This window comes from Manis pentadactyla, chromosome 7, assembly GCF_030020395.1.
Source record: "Manis pentadactyla isolate mManPen7 chromosome 7, mManPen7.hap1, whole genome shotgun sequence".
NCBI classification, from domain to species: domain Eukaryota; kingdom Metazoa; phylum Chordata; class Mammalia; order Pholidota; family Manidae; genus Manis; species Manis pentadactyla.
Genome location: NC_080025.1, coordinates 19,976,469 through 19,994,562, shown reverse-complemented (window position 1 = coordinate 19,994,562; position 18,094 = coordinate 19,976,469). Strand labels below are relative to the sequence as shown.

Below are 18,094 nucleotides of genomic sequence, written 5' to 3'. Positions count from 1 at the left end.
CATTTGAGTTCACTCCCTTTAACAAGCTTTCCTGTAGAGCTGTTTTTTAATCCTCTGTGTGTGTTTCCTCATCAGCAAAATAGAGGGAAATAATAGCACCTGGTCAGACAATTAAATAAGATATATGGAAAACAGCATTATAGGAAGCGCTCAAAACATTGTTTTTTGCTATACTACACGGCTTGATTAAACTTTTCAGAAGCAACTATTTTCATAAACTCACCTCCCTACCCCCAACACTGAAAGCATTCTCTCCCATTGATTCCAAACATATTTGCTTCTATTTCAAGGACCTCCCTCTCTAACCACTATCCCTAGGTCCCTTTTCGCCTCAAGGCAGATTTTCTGTTCTCAATCCTTATTCTGTAGGGACACAGAAAACAACATTCTCATTTTCGGAGCTTCCCAGATTGAGCTGAAATTCAGCTTCCTCTTAACCTTTATAGACTAACCACCTCAGAGAAGGTCAGAGATGGCAACATCTAATGCAATCACACAGGTGCCCCTCCTCCTCAGTATTGTTTAATCTCCTATTCATGTTTTGTTCTTCAGCTGGCTTACTACTGTCAAGTTGTTTGAGAGCTGGGGCTCCTCCAGCCTATCCCCACCACACAACCTACTCCTATTGACAGGAGTACGTATAGCTTTCCCAACACCATGGCCTTTCACACACTTGTCATCTGCCACACACCCAGGAGCTGCCTTTGAGCTTTTCTCCCGTCAAGTGCGAGGTTTTACCTGGGGAGAAGGTTCAAATCTCAGGTCAATGCCACCTCTCTAAACCTTTCTATAACTGTTAACTTGAAGGGAAAGGCAGTTAGTATATTGCTCCCATCCGGTACTATCAGAACCTGAAAAGGTAAGTCTCACTGAGCCATTGTAACAGATGAGAAGTCCGGGGCTTGGAAAGATTGCGTGACAGCTAGGAAGTTGGCAAAGCCACGATTGGACGCCTTGCCTTCTGATACACGATGTTGCTTCCCCCTGGGGTTCAGTGGCAGGGGTGTATACCGCTAATAGAGAGTATGGTTGTTCAGTATCTGCGCTGCAAGGGATCGGGCAGTTAGTAGTTGCTCAGTAAATATTTGTTGAATGAACAAACCATTAGAACTCGGTAACCACTGCAGTAAAATGAACGTTGGGGCTGGAAGGAACACAGACTGATACGCAGGATAACTGTCTCATCTTTCTCATGCTGAAAGGGGAGATTCGAGATGTTAGGGCCCCACGACTAGTTAGTAGCAGAGATGAGGCTAGAACGAATTTTATTCACTTAGTAAATACCGAATGCTTGCTGGGGGAGTGCTAAACTCCGGGGAGACAATGTCCTAGAGGAAAGACACGGGCTTCCCAATTCCCTCTCCGGAGCGCTGGAAAAGCACTGCAGGAGATTAAGGGGCGGATAGAGTTTCCAGAAGAAAGGATGTGAAGGAAGAATCAGGAAAGCTGGGGCCTGACCAAGTGCGGAAAGTGGATAGAGAGTGAAGACGGAGAAAGTGGGGGAACCCTCGGCCCCTCGGACCGTTTCTCCTCCGAGCCACACGGGGGCGCTCCACCCGCCGTCACGTCCCCGGCTCGCCTTTCCCCGGCGGAAATGCCCGGGCGATGACGGAAGCCCGGAGGGAGGGAAGAGAACGAGCGAGAGACAAGGGGTGAGAGAGCTGTGAGAGGCCGGTGGGCCGCAGGCGGCGGCGGGTATCTCTTGTCCGGCGGGAGCTGCGCCGAAGACCCGCGCCGGGCTCCCCGCAGCCTCCGCGAGCCCCTCACCGACTCCGGGGCGCGCAGCCGGGCGGGGGTCTCCTCGGGGCCCTCGGGCGGGGCGAGGGGCCCGCGGCCGCGCTCCCGGCTCCTTCCTCTGCCGCGCGGCGCCGGCAGCGGCGGGGGAAGCGGGTAGCCGCGCCCGGGGCCGGGCTGGGCGGGGGCGGGGGCGGGCGGCGACCGGGCCGCCATGGACGTCAAGGTGTTCGCCAAGGAGCTGGACCAGTGGGTCGAGCAGCTGAACGAGTGTAAGCAGCTCAACGAGAACCAAGTGCGGACGCTGTGCGAAAAGGTGAGCGAGGAGGGGGGCGCGGGCCCGCCTCCGGGGCAGGTCCGCCCGTGACCGCGGCGCAGGGCCGAACCGGCCTCTCCGGGCTCCTCTGTCGCGTTCCGGGCCCCGGGGCTCCGGGGCGGACGGGCTGGGGGCCTGCCGCGGACCTGCAGGCTCGGCGCGTCGGACTTGCCGGCGAATCGATCTGATGCAGCCGCTCGTTTGGAAATGCACCGAAAGTTAACCTGGGTGCTGTTCATATTAATGGACTTGCTGGTAAACGGAGGACTTATCATGCGAATCGGGCCCTTGAATCACTCGAAGTGTGTCGGACGTTTGTAGAGAGGTGGGTGTGATGGCCGACTGAGTTTTTTGAATAGAGGTCGACTTTGGAACAGGGGTGGCTGGTCTTCGCATTGAGTGGCTCTCGGAAGGGGAATGTTGATTTTCGGAAACAAGACGGCAAGTCTTAAGCTCGGCGACGTGCTCCCTTGTAATGAAAAATGGGGTGTTTTTCGTACAGAGTTTATTCAGAAAGTTACTTCCATTTCTATTATATGTGAAGTTTTGTTTGACCAATTATGTAGCTAGTTAACTGTTTACAGTCGCCCTTGATTGTGTGATCTCAACGTTATGAATTCTCTTACCAGTTTTCTTAACCGCTGGAGTTATTTCGGACTCTACGTCTTTAAAATCTGGAATTTTTCTTATTCATCTTTTATTGTCTGGGCTAGACAAATTTCATAAGTATTTACGTAAAAAGGTCCGGTCTCAAGGCATAATCAGTTTATTTATTTAGTGCTGTTGGTTTTCCTGTGTTTTTAAGCCATAATCTATAAGATTTTCTCGGTCGTAATGTTTGGAAGTCAGGATGCATCAGAAATACACGGAAGAAAGGAAGATTTTGTCAGTATTAATAGGGTACTCTTACAATTAAGCGACTTTGGGATGGAGGAGCAATAGCTCACATTAACTTAGTGTTTCTCAAAGTGTATTGTTGCCTGTGGCCTTCATATAGTAACTGCTTCTGTTAACACAGAAGCATTTCTGTAAATAGAACTGCCAAGCAAATGGTAATTTTCTCTTTCCGAAATAACTGTTTAGTTATAGCTTCAAGTCTGTAATTCACTTTTCAGGCATGAGAACCTATAATTTCATGAGTCTTTTAAAAATTTACATTCTAAATCACCCCTTCTCAAGCTCTAGTGTCAATACGCGACTTTAAAATATCCAGCTTTGAAATTGGTTGAGTCAGTCAACTTGTGAACATTCGATGTAGACTTCGAGTTACGGATCTACTTTGTAGTTGAATCGGGTTTTCCTTTTGACTTTGATAATTTTAAAGTGTATTCCTAGAGAAGAATATTGTATCAAACTCGAGTCTTAATCAGTTGATAAAGGCTTTTATATTTGTCAAGAGAGTTCCTAAATAAATTAAACTCTCAATCCCTAGGGCCTTATTTTTAATATTTAAGCTTATATCTTACCTACTTTTTCCTCTTTGAATATTGTAGTTATCCACTAACCGTTAATGTTTAAGTGGAAATCCCCAGTCGTGTATCTTTGGCGGCCTCCCCTGATATGGAGCTGCCAGTGGGGAAGTGTAATAGTGGTCCTTTCTCTGCGCTTTGAGCAGTGCTTAGTTTTGCAGCCCTCTAGCTGTGGTGTCCCTTTGTGGTGTGTATAGTCTGTCTTCTAACCTTAGTCTCCAGTCCCTTTCATGTCCCTATCCCATCCTCCTTTTTCCTAATGTGTAGTAAACTCTGCTCCTCAGCCTGAGTTCAAACCTTAGCTCCACGGCTTGATACCTGCCAGAGTGTTTGCACCTCTGACTCGGTATCTGTAAGACAGGGATGACAGTATTTGCTACTCTTTGGTTTGTTGTGAGTATCAAGATGCTACCTGTGTAAAGTCCTGACCAGAAATAAGCACTCAATCAATGTTAAAGGAAGAAAACCTCGGTTAACATAGCTATCTTTATCTCGTTTTAAATTTGGCACCCCATTTTCTTTTGGAAAAAGGTGCAAAATTATTAGATGTGTAGATATGTCTTCTCTGTGGAGATTGTACCTGAAAACAGGTTTTATAGGTAGTGGCTATAGAACCCTGAAAAATATAGCGTCTGTATTTCTCGTGGTCTCTGTTACCTGAAGCACAAAATTCTGGGATTAGTGGCAGTTTTGTGAAGTAATTTGACTCCGCACTTGGTCTACTTAATACTTGCTCTGCCTTTCCAGGTTAAGAATGGCAGGCATATAGAAAGACTAGAAGAGACAAAAGTCAAACCTAATTATGTGACTAGACTTTAGTGGTTTTTTTATAACAATTTTTTGGAGTCTATTGGAAATGTTACTCTATAGAAAGTTACATTATTTATAATGGTGATGATTTTTTCCCTCAAAACAAAATTCCCATTCTAAATAAGATGGCCTAAAAACTGAAGGAGTCAGCTGAAATTAAGACCAGAGTGTTGGTACTGGTTAAAGCCCTATTTTGAGGTAGTGGCAAAAGTAAATTCCATCTAATGCCAATTGAAGAATAACCACAAAAAATCAGAATATGAATGGTGTGGTATGTCTAGCATTCAGGATTAATTTCTGCCTAGAGAAAAATTGTTTGCATAGAAGAGTAAAGTATATCTTCTAAAAAGACTATGTTTAATATTAATTGAAATTAGCAGTCCAGCTTTTCAAGCTAATTGTAAAGTGGACTCCTCTTGTGTATAAAAGAAGCTGCTTCTGCGGTTCATTTCCCTAGGACCTTATAGCCTCAAGCCTGTGATTCACTTTTCACGATAGCAGTTTGCACAGTGATTTTGAGAGTGTGCCTGGATAGAGACTGGTACTGTTCAAATCGTCCTGTGCCTACAACTACATTTAACTCTTGGTAGAGTCTCAGGAAGAGAAATTTTTTAGGGTCTTTAACCTGATTCACTTTTATACTGCTGAACCCTGGTAATGGTACTCTAAATAGGGAGGGAAAGTTAGCCTACTTAGGTGTTAGCAGAGCTTTATCCTGATGGTTATGAAGTGCCTACTGAGAATAATGTTGCAGCTTGTCTAGGACTATAAATATGTAAATTTTATGTTGGGCTAATGGATCTGTCTCTGGGTCCCTGCCTCAGCCTCGAAATAAGCAGAAGTATCTTAACGCTATTACTAGCTTCATTAAAGTGAAATAGCATGTTAAATTCCTAAATGCCTAAAACCACCCTGATAAAGATTAGATCCTCGTAAAAATGGATGATTTTTGTGAGTCAAGAAAAATGTATTGGATTACTTTTCTTTGATAAGTTGTACCTAAAAAATAGTGATCTTAACAGCCAAAAACCCTAACTCATAGTTTCATTTTAAATTAGCTGGAGCAAGGATTACACCAGCTTTTGTGGTCCATTGTATAGTCCAAAGTGCAGTGATGTAGAAAGCAACTCCTTGCTTTCTTACTGTAACAAAGAATGACATACTACAGTGGAAAATGAGGTTAAAACCCGATTCTACTGACTGAACACCTTGTCATTTTCCATGTTACCTAAGCCAGCTTCTTATGGCAGACAGGTAAAGAAACTAAACCAGGCTAGCATGACTACAAAGTAGACTTTTAAAAATAAAAACTTATATATGATCTGTAAAATCATATTTGATTTTACATTTGATATGAAAAAATGACTCGTATTTTATATGTGATCTGTAAAATCGTATTTGTAAGTAGGTGAAATGAAGATCTGTACATTATAAACTTTTCTTTTCATACAGAGTAGTTTTATTTGTAGGATATGCCTTTTACTCTTATTTGAAGATCGTGCAGAAATTTTTTCCTTCACAGTCTTTCTTCAGGATAAATGCTACTGTGGAGGACTTGATAAATGAAGTTCTTTGTCAGAAGGAAAACAAAATGCCAGAAATAGAAGATAAAAGTAATGCCAAAACAATCACTGTGTTTTAGACTATATAAACTATATATGTTTTCTGAATTTAGTTTTTCTAAGCAGAATGGCATTAAAACCACTGATGTAATCTAATTTGTATAAGAAATTTGAGTCTACTTCAGATTAACTTGGGGTTTTGAATTGTTTTGAACTTATTTCCTTATGTCTCCTTCATGTAAACATAGTGAAACATAAGCCTAATCTTGGTCTTTTAAAATCACTTGCATTAAGAAATATTTCCTTCCCTGCTAACCCTTTATTAATGATCAAATGTCATATACTTCCTGTACATTGCTTTTCAAGTTTAAACTTATTTAGTGATCATATTAACCTGGGGAATGAAGTCTTCATTACAGATTCAGTTTCCTTTCTAGGGAATGGGGGAGCTCAAGCTTAGACTGGGTTTGTTGTCTCTAGTCAGAGACAGGTAATCATCTCTTGCAAACTGTCCTTTGACTGAAATACTTTAATGATCAAAAGAATTAAATGGCAGTCTTGAGGTGCAACCTGAGATAATGGACTTGTACTGTAATAGCACTGTAATATAGTACAGCAAAGTGTGCAAAATTTCATTAAAAATCAGTGAAGTACAAACCGAATTAAAAAATACATCAAAAGGATCATACACCATGACCAAGTGGGATTCATCCCAGGAATGCAAGGATGGTACAACATTAAAAAATACATCAACATCATCCATTACATCAACAAAAAAGACAAAAACCACATGATCGTCTCCATAGATGCTGAAAAAAACATTCAACAAAATCCAACATCCATTCATGATAAAAACTCTCAACAAAATGGGCATAGAGGGCAAGTACCTCAACATAATAAAGGCCATATATGATAAATCCATAGCTAACATCATACTGAACAGCAAGAGGCTGAAAGCTTTTCCTCTGAGATCGGGAACAAGACAGGGATGCCCACTCTCCCCACTGTTATTCAACATAGTACTGGAGGTCCTAGCCACAGCAATTAGACAAAACAAAGAAATACAAGGAATCCAGATTGGTAAAGAAGTCAAACTGTCACTTTGAAGATGACATGATATTGTACATAAAAAAACCCTAAAGACTTCACCCCAAAACTACTAGAACTAATATCGGAATACAGCAAAGTTGCAGGATACAAAATTAACACACAGAAATCTGTGGCTTTCCTATACACTAACAATGAACTAATAGAAAGAGAAATCAGGAAAACAATTCCATTCACAATTGCATCAAAAAAAATAAAATACCTAGGAATAAACCTAACCAAGGAAGTGAAAGACCTATACCCTGAAAACTGCAAGACACTCTTAAGAGAAATGAAAGAGGACACTAACAAATGGAAACTCATCCCATGCTCCTGGCTAGGAAGAATTAATATCGTCAAAATGGCCATCCTGCCCAAAGCAATATACAGATTCAATGCAATCCCTATCAAATTACCAACAGCATTCTTCAATTAACTGGAACAAATAGTTCAAAAATTCATATGGAAACACCAAAGATCCCGAATAGCCAAAACAATCCTGAGAAGGAAGAATAAAGTGGGGGGGATTTCGCTCCCCAACTTCAAGCTCTACTACAAAGCCACAGTAATCAAAACAATTTGGTACTGGCACAAGAACAGAGCCACAAACCAGTGGAACAGAATAGAGACTCCAAACATTAACCCAAACATATATGGTCAATTAATATATGATAAAGGAGCCATGGACATACAATGGGGAAATGACAGTCTCTTCAACAGCTGGTGTTGGCAAAACCAGACAGCTACATGTAAGAGAATGAAACTGGATCACTGTCTAACCCCATACACAAAAGTAAATTCGAAATGGAACAAAGACCTGAATGTAAGCCATGAAACCATAAAACTCTTAGAAAAAAACATAGGCAAAAATCTCTTAGACATAAACATGAGCGACTTCTTCATGAACATATCTCCCCAGGCAAGGGAAACAAAAGCAAAATGGACAACTGGGACTATATCAAGCTGAAAAGCTTCTGTACAGCAAAGGACACCATCAATAGAACAAACAGGTATCCAACAGTATGGGAGAATATATTCATAAATGACAGATCTGATAAAGGGTTGACATCCAATATATATAAAGAGCTCATGTACCTCAACAAACAAAAAGCAAATAATCCAATTAAAAAATGGGCAGAGGAGCTGAACAGACAGTTCTCCAAAGAAGAAATTCAGATGCCCAACAGACACATGAAAAGATACTCCACATCACTTGTCATCAGAGAAATGCAAATTAAAACCACAGTGAGATATCACCTCACACCAGTAAGGATCACCACCATCCAAAAGACAAACAACAACAAATGTTGGCAAGGATGTGGAGCAAGGGGAACCCTCCTACACTGCTGGTGGGAATGTAAATTAGTTCAACCATTGTGGAAAGCAGTATGGAGATTCCTCAAAAAACTCAAAATAGAAATACCATTTCACTTCTAGGAATTTACCCTAAGAGTGCAGCAGCCCAGTTTGAAAAAGACATATGCACCCCTATGTTTATCGCAGCACTATTTACAATAGCTAAGAAATGGAAGCAACCTAAGTGTCCCTCTGAAGATGAATGGATAAAGAAGATGTGGTACATATACACAATGGAATATTATTCAGCCATAAGAAGAAAACAAATCCTACCATTTGCAACAACTTGGATGGGGCTAGAGGGTATTATGCTCGGTAAAATAAGCCAGGCAGAGAAAGACAGGTATCAGATGATTTCACTCATTTCTGGAGTATAAGAACAAAAAAAACTGAAGGAGCAAAACAGCAGCAGACTCACAGAACCCAAGAATGGACTAACAGTTGCCAAAGGGTAAGGGACTGGGGATGACAGGTTGGAAGGGAGGAATAAGGGTAGGGGAAAGGAAATGGGCATAATGATTAGCATGTATAATGGGGGTGCACGGGGAGGGCTGTACAACACAAGAGAAGACAAGTAGTGATTCTATAGAATCTTACTACGCTGATGGACAGTGACTGCAGTGGGCTATGTGAGGGGAACTTGGTGATGGGGGGAGTCTAGTAAACATAATGTTCCTCATGTAATTGTAGATTAATGATACCAAAAATAAAAATAAAAGGGTGTTGCAGGAGCTAGGGGGCACAGTTCCCTAGACTGCCTCACGTCTGACTGTTTCAAACTCAGTTGGTTTCCAAAACCACTCTCAGTTCAGTATTTCGCAGGCAGGCCTCGCAGAACTCACTGAAAGCTGTGGTACTCATAGTTGTGGTTTATTACAGGGAAAGAATACAGGTAAAATCAGCCAGGGGAAAAGACATGTAGGGCAGAGTTCAGGAGACCCAGCTGATGCCAGGTCACCCAAAGCCCCCATTGCAAGTCACCTTGTTGGGTTGATTATCCAGTTGTTACAGCACTAACTAAGGCGGAGACACTCGCTTCAAGCAGGACATACTGGAATCTAGCAATCACCTCCCAATGACCAAGGGCGAAGGCCGCAACTCTCTTTGGGTCAAGTTAGTTCTTCACAGGTTTTTACTCCATAATAAATTGTAGGTGACAAGAACTTTAATAGACAGTAAATAAATGAAAAAATAATACCAAAACACATGAAGAAGACTTAGGTAGGTTTGTCAGGACTGTGGAATGGGTAGGATGTGAGGCTTTTTGCTGTGAATTGAGTTGGTATATTCTTTGTTTTAATTTCAAAACATTTTCTTGATTCTGTGCTCTCTTTGAAAATGAAGAAAATTCACCAATTTTAAGTATTTAAAATATTTCCCAGTTTTTAAAAAATTTTACTGTATGTTTTAGCATTTTTGTGTAGTCAGAATTGTCCCGCTTTTCTTTCAACTTTGAACATAAGAATCACTTGGAAAGCAAATAAAAAATTAAGGTTCCTTGACTCCATCCCAGAGACTGATTATGTTGTGGGCAGGTCCAAGAATCTGCATTTTAAGAGAACATCACAGGCATTCTGATACAGAAGTTCCACGGTGCATCCTAAGAAATGCTACTTTGTGGAATATGCTAAGATTCTGATAAATTTACCCTTTCTCTGAAGTTTGGATCAGCTTTCAACATTTTCTTCTTTGTGTTTTTAGTGTTGTGAAAAGTCTCTGAGAGTTCCTTAAATGAGATTTTTGCCAGCATCACTTCCTCTGGGGTATCTTCATCCTTTTTATCAGAACCACTTGCCTCATATATGTCATCAAGTTCGCTTATTTGCTTATATCACAACATGTATTTCCTGGCTGCATAGCTAGAGTCTCTCCAGTGGCAGTATTCCTGCAGACAGCTGTTTCTTCTATGTACTTTCAGTCTGAAGTTCATTTCTATCATTACCACTTTGCATTTCTTTTCAGCAATTTCATCATTGTTGATTGTTCCTCTTTTGAGTGTACATTTTTAAAATGTCATGAGTGTATTGTTAGCCAATGAGGCCACAGTACAGTTACACACTTTGCTGTTTGGGTGTGAACTTATTAACAGATGCGCTGTGACCGGTCACTAAAAGACTTGGAAAGAAGGAATGTGACTGGTCATTCATCACAACTGATGACTATGCTGCACCTGTTATGTAGTGATTTGTATACTAATGGGAAAATGTTTACTTTGTGTAATTATTGCAAATATACTGTTGGACTTAAATTTGAACCATGTTGTGGGGTCCTAATGTTATTTAACTAAACTAAACCGTGGTAAGTGCAATTCTTGCATAGAGCTCTGCAAAGTGGGAACTGCCTGTGTTAAAGAGAAACGAGTGGGTGGAATTCAAAGCCACAAGATAATTTTTTGGGCTACAACAGTATTTCACATTTAGTTTCACTGTGTTTGAGTGAGTTTAGTGTTATTGTAAAATGCGCACACACACTATATCATGTATTTTAGCCCATCGCATAGTTTTGTAAAACCTGTGCTGGCTTAAGATACCCATATATCCTTAAAAGAACAATTGAATCAGGTAATATTTACGTTTTGGTGATTTTTATGTGTGTTTTTAAACTAAGACAGTAAATGATGGTTGTATAAGGAGCAGGTTCCCTTTTCAGACTTGGAACCATCAATTGTTGATTTTTAAAAAAAATAATAACAACATATGAGCTTCACTTGAACTTTCTAATGATTTGTGCGTTTCAGTTTGGTTTTCTTTTCGGACAAAACTGTGAAGTTCTCTTAGGAAAAACAATAAAAATGGTGTTACATTTGTAAACCTAGACCTTTCTGAGTCATTTGTCAGATTGAGAGGCTTGATAATCTCTTGAATTGCCTTCAATTCTAATTGGAATTATACCTTGTAGTGACTCTGCCCTCATTGCAGTGATTGATTGGGGCAGAAGGGGGCATGTGCCTCAGCTGACCAGTGAGTGACATGTAACTGAGTGCTCAGTGCGACTTCTGGGAAAGCTTGTGAGATGGATAGGCTAGGCTGACAATGTACCCTTAGGCCTTTTGCCCTTTCTGCCCTCCTGCTGAGTAGGATAGCAGATAAAGTGCCTAGAGATGCACCACCATTTTGTGGCCATGAAGTGGCAATTATGTTTACTAAGAGTGGAAAAGAAGGTAGGTGGAAAGAGTCTGCTGCCCTGATGACCCTTGAGAAGCTGCACCAAACCAGGGCTGCCTGCCTGCCTCCAGGCTTCTTATGTGAGGAAAATAAACCCACAGTTTAAGTCTCCCAATCCCCAAATGATAATTTCAATAACATGAAAATAATAAAGTAGTGTATTTTGCCACACAGCTAAAAATTAACCCTTAAAGAATTTCAGTTTGTAAAAGAATAACTATTTCCAGATTATACATGTGAAAGATACAGATATATTTTCGAGGTTTTTTGTTTTAGAGGTAAATACAGACTCTTAGATATCTAATCTAAATGAAGAAACTGAAACATATACACGTCTTAAGGTTACACAGTTAGATTTGAACTGGGAGGAGAACCCATATTTTCTGGAGTATTTCTATACATACAATCTCATTCTGACTACAGGCAGAGAAGAAAAAGTACAGGCTTCATTGTCCATAACTCTTGGGAATTCTACCAGGCTAATTTAAGCAGAAATGGCATTTACTGGAAGAATATTTGTAGCCTAGAATCGAAAGGAAAGCTGGAGAATCAAGATTGGATATTTTGCAGAAATTCAGAGATTGGAGCCACAGTTAAAATCACTTTAGAAATGTTGTTGAATGCCGGCGAGAACACTTCTCTGTTGGAATAGAACTTGCCATTGTCCCTATTCTTAGAGTCACATCAGATGAAAAGTCTGGGCTGCGTGCACCCAGTTGGCATAGACTGATTTTCTCTGTGATTCCTACAGGGTGTGTACAGACTTCCACTGTGATCTTCTTTTGCATATTCTGACATCAGTACTTTGGACTAGTGTAATAGGACCCTAGTACTAAGGAACGAGTTGATGTGAATAGGCTGCAAGTCTTCATAGAAATGGGAACCCACTTACCCCTTACACAGGTTCTGTTTGCTCTGTGTTTTATATAAGTCAACAGAATACACACATTAATAACATAGAGATTTTTAAGCTTTTTAGTTTCATGAGCCCTTTATACTCTTAAAACTTAAGGATTGCTAAGAACTTCTGTTTATGTGGGTTGTGTTACTGATATTTACTGTATGGCAATGAGAACTGAAATTTCAAGAAATACTAATTCCTTAAAGCTAACCAAAGAAGTGAAAGACTTATACTCTGAAAACTACAAGTCACTCTTAAGAGAAATTAAAGGGGACACTAACAGATGGAAACTCATCCCATGCTCGTGGCTAGGAAGAATTAATATCGTCAAAATGGCCATCCTGCCCAAAGCAATATACAGATTTGACGCAATCCCTATGAAACTACCAGCAACATTCTTCAATGAACTGGAACAAATAATTCAAAAATTCATATGGAAACACCAAAGACCCCGAATAGCCAAAGCAATCCTGAGAAAGAAGAATAAAGTAGGGGGGATCTCACTCCCCAACTTCAAGCTCTACTATAAAGCCATAGTAATCAAGACAATTTGGTACTGGCACAAGAACAGAGCCACAGACCAATGGAACAGACTAGAGAATCCAGACATTAACCCAGACATATATGGTCAATTAATATTTGATAAAGGAGCCATGGACATACAATGGCGAAATGACAGTCTCTTCAACAGATGGTGCTGGCAAAACTGGACAGCTACATGTAGGAGAATGAAACTGGACCATTGTCTAACCCCATATACAAAAGTAAACTCAAAATGGATCAAAGACCTGAAGTCATGAAACCATTAAACTCTTGGAAGAAAACATAGGCACAAACCTCTTAGACATAAACATGAGTGACCTCTTCTTGAACATATCTCCCCAGGCAAGGAAAACAACAGCAAAAATGAACAAGTGGGACTATATTTAGCTGAAAAGCTTCTGTGTAGCAAAAGACACCATCAATAGAACAAAAAGGAACCCTACAGTATGGGAGAATATATTTGAAAATGACAGATCCGATAAAGGCTTGACATCCAGAATATATAAAGAGCTCACACACCTCAACAAACAAAAAACAAATAACCCAATTAAAAAATGGGCAGAGGAACTGAACAGACAGTTCTCCAAAACAGAAATACAGATGGCCAACAGACACATGAAAAGATGCTCCACATTGCTAATTATCAGAGAAATGCAAATTAAAACTACAATGAGGTATCACCTCACACCAGTAAGGATGGCTGCCATCCAAAAGACAAACAACAACAAATGTTGGCGAGGCTGTGGAGAAAGGGGAACCCTCCTACACTGCTGGTGGGAATGTAAGTTAGTTCAACCATTGTGGAAAGCAGTATGGAGGTACATCAAAATGCTCAAAACAGACTTACCATTTGACCCAGGAATTGCACTCCTAAGAATTTACCCTAAGAATGCAGCAATCAAGTATGAGAAAGACCAATGCACCCCTATGTTTATCGCAGCACTATTTACAATAGCCAAGAATTGGAAGCAACCTAAATGTCCATCGCTAGATGAATGGATAAAGAAGAGGTGGTACATATACGCAATGGAATACTACTCAGCCATAAGAAAAGGGCAAATCCTACCATTTGCAGCCACATGGATGGAGCTGGAGGGTATTATGCTCAGTGAAACAAGCCAAGCAGAGAAAGAGAAATACCAAATGATTTCACTCATCTGTGGAATATAAGAACAAAGGAAAAACTGAAGGAACAAAACAGCAGCAGAATCACAGAACTCAAGAATGGACTAACAGGTACCAAAGGGAAAGGGACTGGGGAGGATGGGTGGGTAGGGAGGGATAAGAGGGGGGAGAAGAAGGGGGTATTAAGATTAGCATGCATGGGGGGGCAGAAAGGGGAGGGCTGTACAACACAGAGAAGGCAAGTAGTGATATTACAACATTTTGCTATCCTGATGGACAGTGACTGTAAAGGGGTTTATAGGGGGGACCTGGTATAGGGGAGAGCCTAGTAAACATAATATTCGTCATGTAAGTGTAGATTAATGATACAAAAAAAAAAAAACCAGGCTGTTCCTGTGTGGTGACCTCCAATGAGTTCTACACAAGGGTATAAAGGGCATATAAAAGTGTAGGCAAAGGGTCTGTTTGTGTTTATACAGAGGATCAAAGCCTAATTGGGCTACCCCGAAAATGAACTAAGATACGATATGAAAAAGAACTTCCAATATCAGCACTCTCTGGAAGACTCATGCCAGAAGATGATCATCAAAAAACCCCAACAAAGATCCACACACTGCTACAGCTGTAGATGCACTCATCCCACCAGCTCCTGGACTTGCCATGGGAATGAAGGAGATATCTAAGCTGGCCTGTGCATACAGTAAAACAACAAATTTGACTGGATCTATACTGTTGGAACTCAACCAAGAATTAGGAGAAGTGCAAATTGTAGCGCTCCAAAATCTTACAACTACAGACTATTTACTGTTAAAAGAACATATGGGATGTGAACAGTGCCCAGGAATGGGTTGTTTTAATTTGTCTGATTTTTCTCAAACTATTCAAATTCAGTTAGATAATAACCATCATATCATTGATAAGTTTTCACAAATGCCTAGGGTGCCTAACTGGTTTTCTTGGTTTCACTGGAGATGGCTGGTAATTACAGGTATGCTTTGGTTATGTAACTATACTCCTATTATGTTAATGTGTGTGCGCAATTTAAGTAGTAGCTTAAAATCTATACATGCTGAAGTTACTCTACAAGAAGATATGTCAAAGAAATAATCAATCTTCCCATGTTTTCTCCCGCCTGCTACTTCTATAGCTTTTCTTCTTCCTTCCTAATTACAACGAATTCTTAAATAGAATTCGTGCCTCATATCAAATTTACCGAGTATCATAACTCCTCCAAGTGGTAAAGATACCTCAAGACAAATGCTGGGCATAGAAGCCACAGGGCATAAATATGCAAAGAAATAAAAAGCTAACCATTTCAAACAATAAGGCTTCTCTCTCACTTACCAACTTAACATTTCCCTGTGTGGCCCCGGAAGATGACTGGTTAGCCAGAGACGGGTAAGATTCCTCAAGGGAGGAACAACCTAAGACAGGCACAGTCGCTGGGGGGTCATCAGGTGAGAAATTGGGGATCAACAGAGGTGAGGCTTAGAACCTCACCCCCCCTGTTCTGAGAGAAATCTTCTGCATATGTGGATGTTTTATTGCCCTTGTCTAGCTTGGATTAACACATAGTCTACAGGCACACACCTGATCATATACATTTGCTCTCTTACAACACTAAACTATGTTTTCTACCTTTATGTTGTATCTACCTACCACTTCAGCATCTTATTAAAAATAATAAAGAGAGAAATGTGGTATCCACATATAAATCAAGTATAAAAATCAAATGTGTATTCATATTTGAACTGACTGTTTATAGTTCATAATGCATGAGCAAAACCAAAAGTTTCTGTGATGACTGCCCTTGTACTGTTCACCATGTAACTTATTCACTATGTAAGAATTTGTTCTCCATGTAAGAACTTGTTCGTTATGCTTCAGAAGATTGGAGACTGACGAAAATTAGGCTTGGGGTGGATTAATGATTGTGCATTGAGCATTGACTCCCCTATACAGAATTTTATTGTTGTTAACAACCATTTGATCAATAAAAATGAGAGATGCCCTAACAACAACAACCAAGAAAAAGTACACACTTCCAATTGTAAAATAAATAAGCAACCGGGATGTAATGTATAGCATAAGGAATATAGTCAAAATATTGTAACAACTTGGTATGGTGATAGCTGGTACTTAGAATTATCATGTATATAAATGTTGAATCACTGTGTTGTACACCTGAAACTAATGTAATGTAATACTGTGTGTCAACTACCCTTCAATAAAAAATAATTATCTAAAAAAAAAAAAAAAAAAAAAAAAAAAACCCCAACAAAGATCCACGCACTGCTACAGCTGTAGATGCACTCATCCCACCAGTTCCTGGACTTGCCATGGGAATGAGGAAGGAGATATCTAAGCTGGCCTGTGCATACAGTAAAACAACAAATTTGACTGGATCTATACTGTTGGAACTCAACCAAGAATTAGGAGAAGTGCAAATTGTAGTGCTCCAAAATCTTCCAGCTACAGACTATTTACTGTTAAAAGAACATATGGCATGTGAACAGTCCCCAGGAATGGGTTGTTTTAATTTGTCTGATTTCTCTCAGACTGTTCAAGTTCAGTTGGACAATATCCACCATATCATAGATAAGTTTTCACAAATGCCTAAGGTGCCTAACTGGTTTTCTTGGTTTCGCTGGAGATGGCTGGTAATTACAGGTACGCTTTGGTTATGTAACTATACTCCTATTATGTTAATGTGTGTGCGCAATTTAATTAGTAGTTTAAAACTTATACATGCTGAAGTTACTCTACAAGAAGATATGTCAAAGAAATAATCAATCTTCCCATGTTTTCTTCTGCCTGCTACTTCTATAGCTTTTCTTCTTCCTTCCTAATTACAACCCTTAAATAGAATTCGTGCCTCATATCAAATTTACCGAGTATCATAATTCTTCCAAGTGGTAAAGATACCTCAAGACAAATGCTGGGCATAGAAGCCACAGGGCATAAATATGCAAAGAAGTAAAAAGCTAACCTTTTCAAACAATAAGGCTTCCCTCTCTCACTTACCAACTTTACATTTCCCTGTATGGCCCCGGAAGATGACTGGTTAGCCAGAGACGGGTAAGATTCCTCAAGGGAGGAACAACCTAAGACAGGCACAGTCGCAGGGGGGCCATCAGGTGAGAAATTGGGGATCAACAGAGGTGAGGCTTAGAACCTCACCCCCCCTGTTCTGAGAGAAATCTTCTGCATCCGTGGATGTTTTATTGCCCATGTCTAGCTTGGGTTAACACATAATCTACAGGCACACACCTGATCATCTACATTTACTCTCTTACAACACTAAACTATGTTTTCTACCTTTATCTTGTATCTACCTACCACTTCAGCATTTTATTAAAAATAATAATAATAAAGAGAGAAATGTGGTATCCACATATAAATCAAGTATAAAAATCAAATGAGTATTCATATTTGAACTGACTGTTTATAGTTCATAATGCATGAGCAAAACCAAAAGTTTCTGTGATGACTGCCCTTGTACTGTTCACCATGTAACTTATTCACTATGTAAGAATTTGTTCTCCATGTAAGAACTTGTTCGTTATGATTCAGAAGATTGGAGACTGATGAAAATTAGGCTTGGGGTGGATTAATGATGGTGCATTGAGCATTGACTCCCCTATACAGAATTTTATTGTTGTTAACAACCATTTGATCAATAAATATGAGAGATGCCGTCACAACGAAAAAAAAAAGAAAAAAAATGTACACACTTCCAATTGTAAAATAAATAAGTAACCGGGATGTAATGTATAGCATAAGGAATATAGTCAAAATATTGAAACAACTTGGTATGGTGATAGCTGGTACCTAGAATTACCATGTATATAAATGTTGAATCACTGTGTTGTACACCTGAAACTAATGTAATGTAATAATGTGTGTCAACTACCCTTCAATAAAAAATAATTATCTACAAAAAAAAAAAAAGAAATACTAATTCCTTAAAACAATAGTAAATCTATTACATGTGAATGTGACCTTGGATCACACTTTGAGAACTGCTG

General features: G+C 39.9%; 1 protein-coding gene across 1 annotated transcript in view; it reads left to right on the top strand.

Annotated features, from left to right (window-relative positions):
* The first annotated feature begins 1,617 nt into the window (after positions 1-1,617).
* PPP2CB (protein phosphatase 2 catalytic subunit beta) overlaps positions 1,618-18,094 on the top strand; it is a 34,028-nt gene continuing 17,551 nt past the window's right edge. Inside the window, exon 1 of the mRNA XM_036894118.2 lies at positions 1,618-2,050. Coding sequence (XP_036750013.1) covers positions 1,949-2,050 — 102 coding nt within the window. The 5' untranslated portion in view covers positions 1,618-1,948. The remainder of the gene's footprint in view (positions 2,051-18,094) is intronic.